The sequence below is a fragment of the Eptesicus fuscus genome, chromosome 21 (genome assembly GCF_027574615.1).
Source record: "Eptesicus fuscus isolate TK198812 chromosome 21, DD_ASM_mEF_20220401, whole genome shotgun sequence".
Lineage (NCBI taxonomy): Eukaryota > Metazoa > Chordata > Mammalia > Chiroptera > Vespertilionidae > Eptesicus > Eptesicus fuscus.
The window spans coordinates 7821388-7837709 of NC_072493.1; the positions used below are offsets into that span (position 1 = coordinate 7821388).

Sequence of the window (16322 nt, forward strand, 5' to 3'; positions counted from 1 at the left end):
CCCAGCTCTGGGCCAGCCGTTCCTGAGATCCCACTGCGCGGAGAGCCACGGGGCAGGCTGCACACTGCACAGCTGTGACCCTACCCCGCTGGTGTGCCGGGCTGGACATGTGCACCCCTTCATTGAGCTGTCCGTTTCCCCATGGAGTTCCCTCGCATACTCAATGTTCGCATGTTGTGTGCCCACTGTGTGCCTCTTGGTGCTGGGGAGACAACAGTAACAAGACTGAGGGACTTCCTGCTCTCACAGCCTCCTCACGGGATGTGCTCTGTGTCCATTGCCATTCCTCACGCATCTCCCAGGGGCACAGAGAGCTAAGGATACAAACGGCCTCAGGATTATCTCATTTCCTTACACAGTTCCCCATGACCGGAACTAATCACAAAGTTGATTTTTCCCAACTCGGCTGTATCTGCTGTCTCCCTCCCACAGTCCCCGACAGGCAAGTGCATGAGAACCAGTGGGAGTCCTGAGGCCTCCCAGGAAGAAGGCTGTGGTCACCTGCTAACGGCTGCCCAGTCTCATGCCCTTTGAAGTCCCAGGCTGGGGTGGGGGCACTGGCCCCCTCAAAGGCCTCATTTATAGAGCCGGAAACGACATCCCTGAAATGTGATGGGCAGGGCCCTGCTCGCCCAGCGGGCACCATTGGTGCCCAGTGCTAGAAGGCAGTTCTTGGGGGTGTGAGCTCCAGTGGGAGGTGTGGCAGGAACCGTGGACCCTCACAGCTGCTGGGACCACTTTCCTGCCACAGCACAGCCTCATGGTCCTGCCCTGGGGCCCTCTGGGGTCCTCCACCAAAGGGTGGGAGGGGGTGTGTGGTGGGGCCCGTCCTGTGCCTGCTGCCTGTGGAGCTGGGAGAGGCCTGTCATTCCATCCACACATGGGGAGCAGGGACTGCAACCTCCAGAAACAGGCAGCTGGTCCACCAGTGTGGAAAGTGGTTTGGCCGAATCTACCAAAGCTGGAGATCTGCCTCGGGCCATGAAATCCCTTTTGTCACCCAGAGGAACGGTGGCTGTTCATCAGAACACGGGCAAGAGCGCCCAGCGGCTCTCTAATGGGTTGGGAGCTGCCCCGATGCCCAGTGTGGTCGGGGCGTCTCCGTGTGGAGGAGGCACAAGCCCAGCTCGGGTGCTGCTTTCCCACTGTTCAGATGGGGGCGTCCGCCACCTGCGTATTTGTAAGGTGTGTGCTTTACCTGTGATGTCCTTCAAAAGGGGGGTGGGGGGAGAGCTTTGTACCATAAGTTTGTGCTGGAAGGAGTGACTAATATTTCTAAGTGGACATCAGTGTGTGCTCATATGGGCCCGTCAAGCCATCCGGCAGCCAGTGGACGGGAAGGAACGAGCAGGAATATCATAGATACAACTCAAAACACAGACCTGCTCGGCCGGGTATCTCAGCTGGTTAGAGCATCATCCCCATACGCCAAGGTTGCGGGTTCGATCTCCTGGTCAGGGCACATACAAGAATCAACCAGTATCTGTAATGCTTTCAACAATAAAAATAAAATTTTTAAAAAGCAACCAGTGAATGCCTAAATAAGTGAAACAACAAATTGATGTTTCTTTCTCTCCCTTCTCTCTCTAAAAATCAATTAAGAAAAGAAAAAACACAGACCTCCCCAACTCCCTCCCGGCCCCATCTCCACCACCAGCCACTTACCTTTCTAGTCGCCTCATTTTCCCCTTCCCTTTCTGCCTAGGCCTCCAGAGGAGGGTTTGTGGTCACAGATGCCATCTTCAGTGAGGAAGTGCTGGGGTGGCATAAGGCCAGCATGGTGCCCACGGGCACTCTGGACCCACGTTCCCACAGCGACCACGTGGCTAGAGACTGAGGTCTGTCTTGAAGTGGCTCCTGACTTGGAGCCTGTGGTGTCCTTCCCCAGAGCAAATGGGGCTGCTGGTAGCTCTGTGCCAACGCCCGCCCCCACCCCCGCCCCCGCCCCGCCAAGATGACAAAGCTGATCTTCCAGCCCATGTGGCCAGGCTGCCCTCAGGCAGAACTCAGCAAAGGGACTGGGGGGCCTTGGGGATGGGCTGCCCTCAGTGAACATCTAACAGGGAGTGGGGTGAGGGCTGGGGGTGGACGGCCAAGGCCAAAGACTCTTCCCAAGGCAGAGCAGCACCGACTGGCCTCAGGAATGGGAGGCCTCCAGGAGGTGGTGTTTGCCACGGGCCTGGAGGAGGGTTTGAGTCTCTGGCAGGTCGAGAGGACACCCCACACAGACGCCTGGAGCCGAGGCCTGACAGCGCTGGCTGGCAGAACACGGTGATGCTGCAGTGGCTGTGAGCAGGAAGGGGAATGTATGCTGTGCCCGGAGTCAGGGGGCCTGGGAAGCCAGACGGCCCTGGTGCCAGGCATGCCGCCTGGTGGCAGCAGTGGTGCCAGGGCGCTCTCTGATGAATCCCTGGGCACACGCCCATCATGTGGCAGCCCTCAGGAGGAGGGGCTGAGTGGACGATGTGAAGGTTGTAGAGAAAGGGTCCATTCTTCCTGGACCTCAGTCCTGCCTGGCCTGGGAGGCAGGAGGCATAGAAATGTGAGTGCCTAAGCGACCACACCCCAGGGGAGAGGTGGTGGAGGGCCCAGAGGGTTGGTGCTGCGGAGCTTGGGGTCCTGGCTGGGAAGTGACCAGATTGGTCGAGAAGCGGGGGCACCTAGGCTGGCATCTGTCCAGCCAGGGAGAGGGTGAGTGTGAGAGGGCCCTGGGGGTGCGTAGGGCCCCACTGGGGGCACCAGGAGCTGAGCGGATGCCCGCAGCGGGAGGCCCCTTTCTGCTTCCTGGTGGGACTATGCTTGCACAGGGCCCCCAGAGGAGGCTGCTGGGCATCCTCAACTCCACCCCCCCAGCCACCCCCCACCTCGGGCTGGCCCCCAACCAGACGGATGCCTGGTGCCTGGAGGTGTCCATTCCCGATGGGCTCTTCCTCAGCCTGGGGCTGGTGAGCCTGGTGGAGAATGTGCTGGTGGTGGCCGCCATCGCCAAGAATCGCAACCTGCACTCGCCCATGTACTTCTTCATCTGCTGCCTGGCCGTGTCGGACCTGCTGGTGAGCGTGAGCAACGTGCTGGGCACAGCCGTGGTGCTGCTGCTGGAGGCGGGCGCACTGGCGGCCCAGGCCCCCGCGGTGCAGCAGCTGGACGATGTCCTGGACGTGCTCATCTGTGGCTCCATGGTGTCCAGCCTCTGCTTCCTGGCCGCCATCGCTGTGGACCGGTACATCTCCATCTTCTACGCGCTGCGCTACCACAGCATCGTGACACTGCCCCGGGTGTGGCGGGCCATTGCGGGCATCTGGGTGGCCAGCGTCGTCTCCAGCACCCTCTTCATCGCCTACTACGACCACACGGCTGTCCTGCTCTGTCTGGTCAGCTTCTTTGTGGCCCTGCTGGCGCTCATGGCGGTGCTATACGTCCGCATGCTGGTGCAGGCATGCCAGCACACCCGCGGCATCGCCCGGCTGCACAAGAGGCAGCGCCCCACCCCCCAGGGCTTCGGCCTCAAAGGGGCTGCCACTCTCACCACCCTGCTGGGCATCTTCTTCCTCTGCTGGGGCCCCTTCTTCCTGCACCTCTTGCTCATCGTCCTCTGTCCTCAACACCCCACCTGCCACTGCGTCTTCAGGAACTTCCACCTCTTCCTGGCCCTCGTCATCTGCAACACCATCGTGGACCCGCTCATCTATGCCTTCCGCAGCCCAGAGCTCCGGAAGACACTCCAAGAGGTGCTGCAGTGCTCCTGGTGAGGGAGTGCCCGAGGGCCCAAGGCCAGGTGCTGGCAGGGGGAGTGGAGCTAGCACATGGCCAACTCCTGTGTGACCGGGGCAGTCACTTGCCAGAAAAGTCAGGCTAGATGATCTCCGAAGGTGTGGGCACATGGACCCTCTGGGCCAGAGAGGAATCAGCAGAAATCTCCAGGAGTTGTTGGGGGTTGCAGGAGGCTGGGGAGATGGGGCCACAGGCACAGGGCAGGCCTGGGCTCCTGGACAGACACGGCCCACGCCACGCCGGGAGACATCCACCTGCACCCAGAGATAGGCGAGGGCCCACCTGTGCCCCGCCCATCGGAGGTGAAGTCCGTGGCTGGCAGAGCGCCGCTCTCTCGACGAGGACCTCAGGAGAAGGGACTGTGATGAGCAGGACCCGGCCTCACAGGGAAAGGAGTGAGGTCCTGTCCTGGGCAGGGGGATGTGTCCGCAGGAGCCGTAGTGGGCACGGGGCTGATCTGTTCTGGGGCTCATGGTGCTGGAGAGCTGGGTGCTTGGCCCATTTGTTTGCACCACACATGCCCCTCAGTACCCGCCACTGCCTGCTCAGGCTGAGGCCACAGCCATTAGTTCGAATCAGTGACCAGGACCCAGGGCCGGGAAGCGTCTGGGAATAAATGCTGTGCTTGGAGCAGCTCCATTGCCATCCACACTGGCTCATTCCAAAGGTGCTTGAAGCTTGAGAGTGGAGAAGCCATGGAGGGGCCTGATGGGAGTGATGCAGGGGGAGGGGTATATCCCAGAACCCCCAAAGGACCCAGCATGCCTGAAGCTCCAGCCCCGTTGCACCTGCTCTGATGTTAAGTCTGCCTTCTCCGAAAATGCGAACCCGGCCCCGGGCAGCTGGAGGGAGGAGTCCTCCCCCAGGCACCTCCATGGAGAGGAGGCTGAATGGTCCAGGCTGCCCTCAGCTGCAGCAGAAGCAGGACCTCCGTGACCCACTGTGACCTTGGCCAGAGCACAGCAGGCCCTCCTCCTCGCCTGCTCTGGGTCACCCCCAGGGGGTCCAAGGTGCAGGGTGGGTCAGGACTGGGGTTCTCGTTCCTCCAGCACTACCAGCCCTGGCAGATATTTGAGTCAAGGCTGCCCAGAATGGGGCGAGGCTGTCTAGTGGCTGCAGGCGGTGTCCCTGGGATTGGTATCAGGGGTGGGCCTTGCTGCACGGTGTTGGGGGCCATTGGGTCTTCCCTGTACTAAAACCCTGGGCCTCTATCTGGGGAGTCACTGGTTCCTCCAGACGCAGAGCATGCAGTCAGCCCTATTCCTGGTACAGGCTCAGTGGAGGGGAAAGTGACGGCATCAGCCAACTCCCAGGTAGTTCTAGATGCGTCTGCAGCCGCCTGACCAGTCTCCACCCCACCCTGCTGGCAACTACAGCCCTGACTGCTGGCCTTGGGGCTGGGAACCGGTTCCCGGCAGGGCCAGCCTTTGCTGGAAGATGGACAGGACGGCGAGTCAGCCTTGAGCTCTCTGGGGATGAAGGGGGAGCCGGCCTGGTCGGATGCCATTCCACAGGGAGGCCAGCCGGTGACGGGTCCTGGCCTACAGGATGCTGCAAAGCTTCTGCTGCTCAGACAGGGAGGCACAGCCGGCTCCAGGGAAGAGCCAAATGCTCACCAAGGACCCCACTAAAGGGGGACAGGGCGGAGCCCCAGTGGCCAGAAGCCAACCACAGAAAGCCACCTCATGGACACTGTGGGGGAGGGGCTTCTCTTGAGAACAAAAGACCCACTTCTAGGCTTGCCAAATTGGGGAGCTTCGGGAGGAGGGGGGAGAGAGGGGCCTGGACATGGCCACACCCCGCCAGGCCCTTCCTGGGCACACACTCAGGACACAGGTGCGCCCCCAAGCTCGCTCAGCTGACGGGATGCCCTGCCTGGAGGATTTGTCCCTGAAACCGCAGAAGGACCTGTTATAAGGTGTCTTCACGACGTGTCTGAGCCCAGGAGAACAGGAAGCCCCAGGAAAACAGGAAGCCCGTGGGCCTGTGTGTGGGGTACAGTGTCTGTGTTCACGTGAGGGTCCCCCTCCCGGCGTCCCCTTCCCCAGTTTTCCTTGCAAGAACCTGCACCTCGTGCACACACAGCTCCTACACGCGCCCCACCCCCCACTGCCTTGGCCCCACGTGGACCAAGGGTCCAGACCCACAGGTGACATCAGGGAGTAAGAGGACCGCACACCCCCACCCTGTCGGTCCCTCGCCTGGTGTGTCCTCATGACAGTTCCCGGCACAATATTCCCTGAGCAGTGCTACCTGCAGGCACTGCCGGGAACCAGTGCCTGGCGGGGGGTGGGAGGGGTGGGGGGGACACAGCAAGGTCCGTGTGTAATCTTCGGCAGCAGCGGGCGGGGGGGAGGAGGGGGTGGCTCCCCCACTGCAGAAGGGGCCGCCACAGCCGCCGCTGCCCTCCCGCACCCACAGCCACTCTGACTCGGGATTTCTTAGCCCCGCGCTGGCTGTTGGGCCTTTTCCTCTCCCCACCCCACCCCCAGCCTCTCTGGGGTCCAGAAGAGCTCAGAGTACCTTGTCGGCCCCTCGTGCACACACAGGGAGCGGGAGGCGTCCACCTCACCCATTGGGGTGGGAAGATGGGGTCGGTCCCTAAGCGGGTGTAGGGAGGTAAGACCCTCCTGGCAAAGCCGGGTGGATCCGAGGGGGAGCGGGGGCGGGGTCCAAGGACCAAGGGCCTTCTATTGTCCTCCCTGGATCCCGCCAGCCCCTCCTTTCCGGTGAGCGGGTTCCCAACCCCTCGCCAGCCGCGCTGAGACGCGGTGCAGATGCGGCGGCGGCCGTGCCGCAGCGGCGGCGGCGCCCCCATTGGCCGCGCGGTGACGCCGGAGGGCGCGGCGGGCGGGGCACAGCCTATAAGAGCGGCGGGCGGCTGGGGCTCCGCAGCCGCCCGGCCCGTCAGCTTCCCGCAGTCGCCCGCCGCCCGCCGACATGAGGGAGATCGTGCACATCCAGGCCGGCCAGTGCGGCAACCAGATCGGGGCCAAGGTGAGGCCGCGCCGCCCCGCGCACGGAACCCGCGCCGCACGCGCCTGCCGGGAACCACTGGGAGGGAAGCGGGAGCCCCTGGGAGGGAAGCGGGAGCCCCTAGGAGGGAAGCGGGGAGCACCGCGTACCTCTAGCCGCAGTCGCCCCTGAAAACAGAGAACAAAGTGCCGGGCCTCCCTGACGCCCCCGCCGCCTCTCCCCGACCCCCGCCGGCACCAGGGCCTCGCTGAGCGCAGCGCCATCGTCACCTCGCGCCCTCCACCCCCGGCCGCCGCGGACGCAGCGGGCTAGCTGGGCGTGGCCCGCACTGGGGTCGCAGCTCAGCCTGAGCTGGACGGGTGAGTGGGCTGGTTTGAGTGAGGCTCACCTTCGAAGTCATGATTCCCCCGCCCCCAGGAACGGGAGGTCCTCCGAGCAGCTGGAGCCGCCTGGTGACCCCAATCTTGCTGCGATAACCCTCGGCTGCCCGGCCCCACCCTGTTCCTTTGTTGGGTGAGGGTTGGGCCCGGACTCGAGGTGACCTTGGTCCAGTACCAGCCCCTCCCTCAGCGCAGCCCACCTGGGCGAGCTCCCCAAGGGATGGCACCACCGAGTCTGGGGGTTGGACGTGGGAACAAAGCCTGCCTCCGGGCGTGGGAAGCTCTGCGCCGCGCGGCCCCTCCCGTCCATTGTTAGCCCCCCTCTCAGATGTGGGGACTGAGGCGGGAAGAGGATGGCCAGTACCCAGGAGGCGATGTCAGGTCACCGAGTCCGGGAGGCTGTCCTGGGCCCAAGGTCACCCCGCCTGGGCGAGACCCAGCCGCGCCGCCCCCGGCTCAGTCCCTGCGGGACCCAGGGCGGGGCCCAGGCGGCGAGCGCAGCCCGATGCCCGCCGGGGTCCCGGGACCACGAGCGGGAGGAGCGTGGCTTAGTCAGGACCACGGCCAGGGACCCAGCGGGGGAAGTAGTCGAGCGGTTCCCCTAGGAGGCGGGGGTTGGAGACAGGTCTTGGAGGGAAAGGGGCCCAGGAGAAGCTTCCTCTGGAGGCTGTTGTCATGGAAACGGCGAGAACAAAAAGCTAATTTCTACAGGGCTGGGGCACCCACGTGGCTGACATGTAAATTGCAACTTGGGCTCTAGGGTGGAGGCCCTCGGATGGGGTCCCGGAGGCGGAATCTGAGACTCCCAATCACGGAGGAGACAGCTGTGCTGCCCGAGGAGGGGCTGGGGGAGGAGAGGCCTGGGGGATGGTAGCCTCAAATCAAATCCGAGCTCCTGGGGCCGTCCTGGCAGCTGCCAGACCAGGTGGGAGGGGCGAGGGTTCCTTAATGCAGTCACAAGGTCCAGGCCTGCTCTGAACATCTGCTCCTCAGAGGGTCAGGAGTCACGGGGGTGGTGGTGGGGGCAGCCCTGAGTCCCGCCGGGCCTGGGGGCGGGGGGAGGGGGGTCCATGCCCCTCCCTCCACAGCCAGGACGGCCTCCTCTCTGGGGAAAGTGGGGTGCACCTGCCGGCTGCTGGCGACAGTGTCCTCTGCAGACAGAGCGTTTGCTCATGACTTTTCATTCCTTTCGCATTGACTTTTAAATTTGTTAGTTTTAAAAATTAATATCTGGTCATTTTAAACACATCAAACAAGAGAGAAGTGCATTTGCGGGAAAGGAATTGTTGCTTCCTTTTCCGTCTGCCGCCTCCCTGCCTGGAAAGTCTCCAGAGACCAACCCTGGAGAAAGTGCTCAGAGCCCCCCTCCTCCAGGTCCTCCCACTTCCCCCAGGCCTCCCCACTTCCCCCAGGTCCCCCCACTTCCCGAGGTCCCATCTGGAGAATCTGCCTGCCCACCACTGGCATCTGCTGACTGGGGTGATCTGGGGGCGATTTTCCTGCCTACAGTCCTGAGTGGAGTCTGGATCAGGCTGCTGGCTCTGGGGAGGGTGGGGTGGGGATGGAGGGAATTCGGGGCGATCCGGGACTGGGGACTATGCCTTCCCTGAGCATAGTGATGGGACATCATGACTCCTGACATGTTGGGCTCTCCGTGTCAGTGTTTTACTGGAATCCCCTCCAGGGTGCGGTGACAGGGTGTGGCCCTTCCCCAAGGATGAGAAAGCAGCTCTCCCGGAACGAGACAGGAGTTTGAATTTATTACATCAGGGTGCACGGGGTACCTGGCCCCCCACAACGGGGGCGAGAAGCCCAGAGACCCTTCCCTCCGCCCCTCGGGAGGCAGGGCCGCCCTGGAGCCTTTGTCTGGGCCCTTCTCTCCGCCGGCCGCAGGGCGTGGCCGCGGAGGGGTGGGGCCCTACCAACCAATCAAAGGAGGGGTTTCCCGTTTCCTTGTCCCGCCCCCTTCCCTGCCCCTCCTTGATCGGTTACAATTGGGCTAGCTGGGGCGGGGCGGCGGGAGGGGGGGAAGGAAAGAGGTTTGGGATCTTGAAGTGGCTTAAAGCCAGTGAATCGAGTAGTCCTCGCCGCCCCCCGCCCCATGCTGCCCGCCCCCTCCAGCCCCTCAGCGGCGCGCAAAGGATCAGCACCTCGGACAGCGCCCGCGCCCAGGGCCACCAGGCAAAAACGAGGTCTGAAATAGGAGCTTGGCCTGGACCCTGGGGTCTGCGGCCACCTGGCAGTTTCCTCACCTGTAGTGGTGATCATAATTATTTCTTATTGAATGTAAAAAATTGTACTTTATTATTTATTAAATGTTACATAATCTAAGTAGATCTATTTAATATTTTAAATTATAATCTCTATTAGTTTGCAAACGCAGTTATTAATATATTCCCCCTTAACAAATGGAAACATTGCAGGTAAGGCTGTGCCCATTTAACCACCTCACCCCTCCAGGTCCCCCTACAGCGGGAGTTGTCATTGTTCCAGTTCCTGATCTGTGCACCTAGATCTTTGTGGAAAATATGGCATCTGTCCTGAGGTTTCCTTTTTTACTCTGTTACTTCTGTGCCTTTTCCCCAAGGATATGTCTTTTTTTTTTTTTAAATCCTCACCTGAGGATATTTTTCCATTGATTTTTAGAGAGAGTGGAAGAGAGAAAGACAGAGAAACATTGATGTGAGAGAGACACATCGATTGGTTGCCTCCTGCACATGCCCCAGCCAGGGCCCGGGTTGGGGAGGAGTCTGCAACCAGTCTTAATGGAATTGAACCTGGGACACACTATCCACTGAGCCAAACCGGCTAGGGCTACACCTCTGGTTTTTAAACAATTTAATCTTTATTATTATTTTGCGTGTGAAGTTAACGTGTGCACGTAACAAAGAACTCCAAAAGAACCAAAGGGCATGCTGTGATCAGAGGTCTCTCCCCCAACCCAGGAACACAGGCCGTGGCACCGCTGTGTCTGTGTGTCTGTCCGAGGCATCTATAGATAGATACTAGTAAGCACATGCAAACTGATTTGTGATTGATTTTTTAACTGGACAGCCTTCTCACTGCACATGACTCCTATGGAGGGGCCTGTTGTTTCTCAATGACTTCACACCCATTCAGCTTCTGAAAGGAACCCTGAGGAGCAAAAGGGAAGGGCACTGGACCAATGGCCATAGCATATGACCTCCTGCCTGCAAGGGCCAACTGGAAGTGCCCCTGGGGGAGGGCAGAGCTCTGTGAGGCAGGGCATTTGTCCTGTGCAGACACATGTGCTCATAATTCCACGCAGCACTCGGGCTTCACCACACACCGTCACATGCTCCCACAGATAACTCCACTCTCACAGCGACCCGTTTTCATCCTCAGACCCATTAAACAGATGTGGACACTGAGGCACAGAGCACCTTTAGGACCTGCCCAAGGTCACATGGCTGGGAAAAGGCGGTCCAGCTCTGAGTCTTGGTCCTGGGCTGCTCCCCTGCCTGCTGCAGTCGGGGGAGCAGAGTGTGAGAAGCACTGTGGGTTCCTGCCCAAGGGGGAGCGTGAGCCCTGAGAATTAGGGCTGTGCCAGCTGTGGATGGAGAGGCTGGGAGACCCTGGGCACGTCACTCCCCACAGGGGCCCCTGTGTTTCCTGTGGCTAAGGCTGATGGTGTTCGGACACTGCTGGGCCCTGTCGCTGGATGTCTTCTGCCCTGAGGGCACAAGCATCTTGGACTCTGTCCCCTTTCTGTGCCTCAGTCTCTTCATCTGAAAATGGAATAATAAAAGCCACCCAAAGGGGGAGCTTGTTGCTAACTCTGGTCAGCAAGTGCAGAGCTGTTTTGTGTCAGCTGAGTCTCGAACCCCTCGGAGGGCTCTGGCCACCGTGGACGTGACATTTATTAACTTTCCTGACAGACGATGGAGCTTAGGGCTCTCCAAAGTCTCTCCCAGGGGCTATTGCAGGCTTTGGGGCCAAGCCTGTCATGGCCCCTGCTGACCCCCGTTTCCCCTGCAGTTCTGGGAGGTCATCAGCGATGAGCACGGAATAGACCCCAGTGGCAACTATGTGGGGGACTCGGACCTGCAGTTGGAGCGCATCAGCGTCTACTACAACGAGGCCTCCTGTGAGCACCCCACCCTCCCTGGGGGCTGGGGGACACCTGAGCTGGGCCCCCTGGACCTGCCCTCCCATTGCTGGGCTGGCAGGTTAGGTGTAACCTGGGACTCACCACAGTGAGATCAAACATTCTCGGCCACAGACATGTGCACAGTCCAGGGGGACAGACAGGATCCTGAAGGTCCCTTCAGAGTCCTTCTGAGGGTCCAGAGCAGGGGTCACCTGGAGGGCTCGGGAAGGGGATGCTTAGCATCTGGTGTGGGATGAGGTCCATGCTGAACTGGAGAAATTTGGTCTGGGCTGTCCAGTGTCAGTCCCCATATCACACTTGGTTCCAGCCCTCTAACCCAGAGTCTAAGTGGGGGCAGGATTAGGAAGGAGGAGCCCTGAGCCTCCATGATGCACATCACCCGCCCTCTCCCCTCAGCTCACAAATATGTGCCTCGGGCCATCCTCGTGGACCTGGAGCCCGGAACCATGGACAGCGTCCGGTCTGGGGCCTTCGGGCACCTCTTCAGGCCTGACAACTTCATCTTCGGTAAGTTTCGCATCACGGCAGACCCTCCACTGCAAACCCAGGTCAACGGAACGAAAGGGCACAGCCCCCCCCCCCTTCCACAAACTTTCAGGCAGAGCCGACCCCCACTCTGCAGCTGGCACTGGAGACCCAGAGAGCGGGCTCTGTGCAGGGAACAGAAGCCACTGTGCACTTCAACTAGAGCTCGTGCAACACAGAACTACGTGGACAGGACCCTGAAGGACTGGTGGCCCCAGAGGCGGGAGGTCATGAGCACAGTGTCACTGGGATCCAGAGGTGGGGTGATCCTGTGCCCTCGACTCTGGTGGGAGGGCCTCCCTCACTTCTGCCTTCCAGAGCTTAGCACCCCAACCGACGGGCACCAGTCCAATCCAGACCCAGAGCTGCAAAGGACTCTGGGGTTGTAGTTGATGCTTCCGGCATGACCCAGGAGTGTGGGTGGGCTGGAGGGAAGGGATGATGGGTTCACCCAGGACCCCCAAGTGAGACAGAGCAGCGGCTGCAACTCCAGGTTCTCAGTTTCTGACCAGAGCCCTCACACGGCGCCGGGCAGCAGGGACCCTGACACACAGCACAGCTGGTGTGGAGAGCCATAGGGAGAGGAGGGGCGGGCCCCCACTTTGTAGAGGGAAAGCAGGCACAGGGCTGCGACAGTTGCCCTTTGGGTTGGGACGTTCAGGCACTGGAGGCCTGACCCTGTCCGTGCCACCTTCTGACTCCCCACAGGTCAGAGTGGGGCCGGCAACAACTGGGCCAAGGGGCACTACACGGAGGGCGCCGAGCTGGTGGACTCGGTCCTGGACGTGGTGCGGAAGGAGTGCGAGAACTGCGACTGCCTGCAGGGCTTCCAGCTGACCCACTCGCTGGGCGGGGGCACGGGGTCCGGGATGGGCACCCTGCTCATTAGCAAGGTGCGGGAGGAGTACCCCGATCGCATCATGAACACCTTCAGCGTGGTGCCCTCGCCCAAGGTGTCGGACACGGTGGTGGAGCCCTACAACGCCACGCTGTCCATCCACCAGCTGGTGGAGAACACGGACGAGACCTACTGCATCGACAACGAGGCCCTCTACGACATCTGCTTCCGCACCCTCAAGCTGGCCACGCCCACCTACGGGGACCTCAACCACCTGGTGTCGGCCACCATGAGCGGGGTCACCACCTCCCTCCGTTTCCCCGGCCAGCTGAACGCGGACCTGCGCAAGCTGGCCGTGAACATGGTGCCCTTCCCGCGCCTGCACTTCTTCATGCCCGGCTTCGCCCCGCTCACCGCCCGGGGCAGCCAGCAGTACCGGGCCCTGACGGTGCCCGAGCTCACCCAGCAGATGTTCGACGCCAAGAACATGATGGCCGCCTGCGACCCCCGCCACGGCCGCTACCTGACGGTGGCCGCTATCTTCCGCGGCCGCATGTCCATGAAGGAGGTGGACGAGCAGATGCTGGCCATCCAGAGCAAGAACAGCAGCTACTTCGTGGAGTGGATCCCCAACAACGTGAAGGTGGCCGTGTGCGACATCCCGCCCCGGGGGCTCAAGATGTCCTCCACCTTCATCGGCAACAGCACGGCCATCCAGGAGCTGTTCAAGCGCATCTCGGAGCAGTTCACGGCCATGTTCCGGCGCAAGGCCTTCCTGCACTGGTACACGGGCGAGGGCATGGACGAGATGGAGTTCACCGAGGCCGAGAGCAACATGAACGACCTGGTGTCCGAGTACCAGCAGTACCAGGACGCCACGGCCGAGGAGGAAGGGGAGATGTATGAAGACGATGAGGAGGAGTCTGAGGCCCAGGGCCCCAAGTGAGGCAGCCGGGGACCAGGGCCAAGAGGGCTGTCCCCATAGCCACGCAGCCGCTGATGCCGCCCCAGCCTCGCCCACAGCACACCACCCTAGGCCCCCGAGTGTCTGTCCTTCGTATTTGCAGCACTCAGCTCTGTCTTCCCTCCATAGGTCGTTCCCATTTTTGTGTCTCGTTTGTCAGCTCTGGGTCTGAAGTCTTATGTGTGGTTTTTTTTAACTTGTTTGTGTTCATATTTGGGGGGGGGGGTACTTAATAAATTTATTGCTGTCAGATACCCCTCCCTGGTGCTGGAGATTTCTTTTTATTTGGGGAGTTGGGCCCAGAGGGTTGAGGAGGGACAGATGGAACCTGGGGCAGGGCAGGAGTCCACTGTCTCCCAGGCGGGTGGCTGAGACAGGCCTCTGCTTGGAGCCTGCAGGTGTCTCGAGGCCCAGCCCCCAAGGGACTCCTGGAAGTGATGGTGGGGAAATGGGCCTCAACTCAGAGCCCCAGTCAGGCTCTCCCATGACTTGGAAACAACCCCTAGTCCTACAGGTGATGCACCTTCCAGAGCTTTCCTCTGGCTCACCTGTGCGCTGTGTGTCAGAGGCAGGAAGGCCGAGATCCAAGGGAGAGGTAGGAAGGGAGGACTCCAGCACCCCCTGGGAAAATGTGTGCTGAAGGGTTGGGGGGTGGGGGGGACAAGGGCTGGTGGTGGCCACAGCACCCAGGCGCAGGCTGGCAGGGAGTGATGGTGGCCCCTTTGCCCCCTAGTGGCCATTTCCTGTGGCTGCAGGGCACCTGGTGTCCAGGCATTGGCGCCTGAAAGGTGGAACTTGGCTGCCCACTGTCCTCCACAGGAAAAGAAGCAAACGCCCACGAGGTGCTGAGTGCCCCGGGCCCACCCTGGGTGTGTGCAGAGCTGCACTGGGCCCAGGTACCTCCTCCCTCAGCCCGTGGTGTCACCAAACCAGCTCCCTCCCAGCAGGAGAGCGGCTGTTCTATGTGGGTATCTGTGTGGAAGGAGGGAGCCAGCGGGACTGAGGGCCCTGATCCAGACAAGGACACTGAAGCCCAGAAAGGGCCAAGGCTGTGGCTGCAGCCACAGAGAAGCGCAACCTTGCAACTGACGCTTGGAGACGCCTGCAAGGTGCCGGGCGGCTCTGAGACTCTCCCATCTGCTCAGCACCCACATGAGGCTGCAGGAAGGGGGAGCGGTCTTGAGCCCTATGCTGGGTTCTCACTGCTGCATGGACATGATGACGGGAACTGGACCGCAGCAGGGCTTCCCCCACAGCCGGGGCGGGTGGGGGGGCTGCTTCTCAGGGCTGCCAGCCTCCACAAATTTGGGGCGTCCACAGCTCAGGTTCTCAAAGGGTTCTGTGACCTAAAAGGAGTTGAGACACCTGCTTGGTGCTGACCCAGGTCTTCCCAGCTCCTAACAACCACAGGAGCTCATGCTGGGCCCAGGCCACTGCTTTACGGGCCTCCTCTCACTGGACCTTTGCATCATTGTCCACCTTTCACGGCAAAGGAATGGAGGTCAGGGAGGATGTCTGCCAGCTAGCAAGTGGCAGAGCCAGGTGTCCGGCCCAAGGCTGTGCCCTCCTCGACTTTGCTTTAAATGGCTCCAAATCACACGTCCCTCCCGAGCACCTGTGCCCACAGGACCTCATCTCTGCTCACATCACTCAGACAGTCCCACCTCCTTCGGCCACCCTGCCTTGGAGGAGCTGGCTTTGAAGCACACACAGAAAGTGGTGAGAGCAGCAGGTGGTCCATAATAAGGTCGCAAGTGTCAGCTCCTCTGTGTATCTGTTGTCGTTATTTTTTAAATATATTTTTATTGATTTCAGAGAGGAAGGGAAAGGGAGAGAGAGAGAGAAACATTAATGATGAGAGAATCACTGATCCGCTGCCTCCTGCACGCCCCCCACTGGGGATGGAGCCCACAACCCGGGCCTGTGCCCTGACCGGGATGGAACCGTGACTTCCTGGCTCATCGGTCGACACTCAACCACTGAGCCACGCCAGCCGGGCTGTTATTACTAACGAGGGGAATTTTTTGCAGGGACACATGGGCAGGAGGGGCAGGAGGAGCCAGCTCCGTGGCTGCTTTGTCTCAGAACCTCCTAGAAGGCCCGACACCACCCAGTGTGGGTGACCCTGTGGCAGGTGTTTTGGGTCAGCCACCTCACTGGCTGTCTTGCCCAGGTCCACCTGCCCATTGCAGTCTGGGTGAGGGGCCAAGGCGTTCATACCTATTCACACTCTAGCCCCAACCCTCCCTGTGCCCTCTGCCTGGCCAAGTGCAGGGGCTGTTTGGGAGCTAGGAGATGACCTCACGCCCGGGTGGGCCTGCCAGAGCAAATACAGGATGCCCAGTGAAGCTGGAATTTCAGATAAACAACACTCCACTTGGGCATGTTAATACTAAGCAATGGTTTCTGAGTTGCTAACGCCAATCATCCTAGACTGGGGGCTCCTGGCAGCACCCGTGGTGGTGAGCTCTTCACTCCGTCACAACCTGACAGGCAGATGCTTACAGATGAAGAAACTGAGGCCTGCAGACAGGCGAGACGGCCCGAAGGCACCGCTGCAAGCAGTGGGGCCCCAGCGTGTGGCCAGGCCCTTTTCCCCTCCAGGAAGCTTTTCCAGTTGCAAAGAACAAGTCCCTGACCGGGGATCGAACCCAACACCTTTTGGTGTATGGGACGACGTTCTAACTAATGGAAGCACCTGGTCAAGGCAGGCTTACGAACTTAATTATGGCGATA

The 16322-nt window shown here is 60.9% G+C and overlaps 2 protein-coding genes across 2 annotated transcripts; both read left to right on the forward strand.

Annotated features, from left to right (window-relative positions):
• Positions 1 to 2587: 2587 nt before the first annotated feature.
• On the forward strand, positions 2588 to 4376 carry MC1R (melanocortin 1 receptor). The gene has a single exon (XM_028143388.2). It carries the CDS (start codon positions 2754 to 2756, stop codon positions 3747 to 3749), a length of 996 nt encoding a protein of 331 aa, XP_027999189.2. The 5' UTR covers positions 2588 to 2753; the 3' UTR covers positions 3750 to 4376.
• A 2306-nt stretch (positions 4377 to 6682) lies between these two features.
• Positions 6683 to 13816, forward strand: TUBB3 (tubulin beta 3 class III). The gene is made up of 4 exons (XM_008140012.3): positions 6683 to 6768; positions 11127 to 11235; positions 11656 to 11766; positions 12493 to 13816. Exons 1-4 carry the CDS (start codon positions 6712 to 6714, stop codon positions 13566 to 13568), a joined length of 1353 nt encoding a protein of 450 aa, XP_008138234.1. The 5' UTR covers positions 6683 to 6711; the 3' UTR covers positions 13569 to 13816.
• The last annotated feature ends 2506 nt before the right edge of the window (positions 13817 to 16322 follow it).

What these genes read in the sequence shown, in the direction of transcription:
- MC1R (XM_028143388.2), top strand. Translation starts at nt 2,754, where the DNA reads ATGCCCGCAGCGGGAGGCCCCTTTCTGCTTCCTGGTGGGACTATGCTT.
- TUBB3 (XM_008140012.3), top strand. Translation starts at nt 6,712, where the DNA reads ATGAGGGAGATCGTGCACATCCAGGCCGGCCAGTGCGGCAACCAGATC. An exon ending in GCAACCAGATCGGGGCCAAG is followed by an intron (nt 6,769 to 11,126) that starts GTGAGGCCGCGC and finishes TTTCCCCTGCAG; the next exon opens with TTCTGGGAGGTCATCAGCGA. An exon ending in CTACTACAACGAGGCCTCCT is followed by an intron (nt 11,236 to 11,655) that starts GTGAGCACCCCA and finishes CTCTCCCCTCAG; the next exon opens with CTCACAAATATGTGCCTCGG.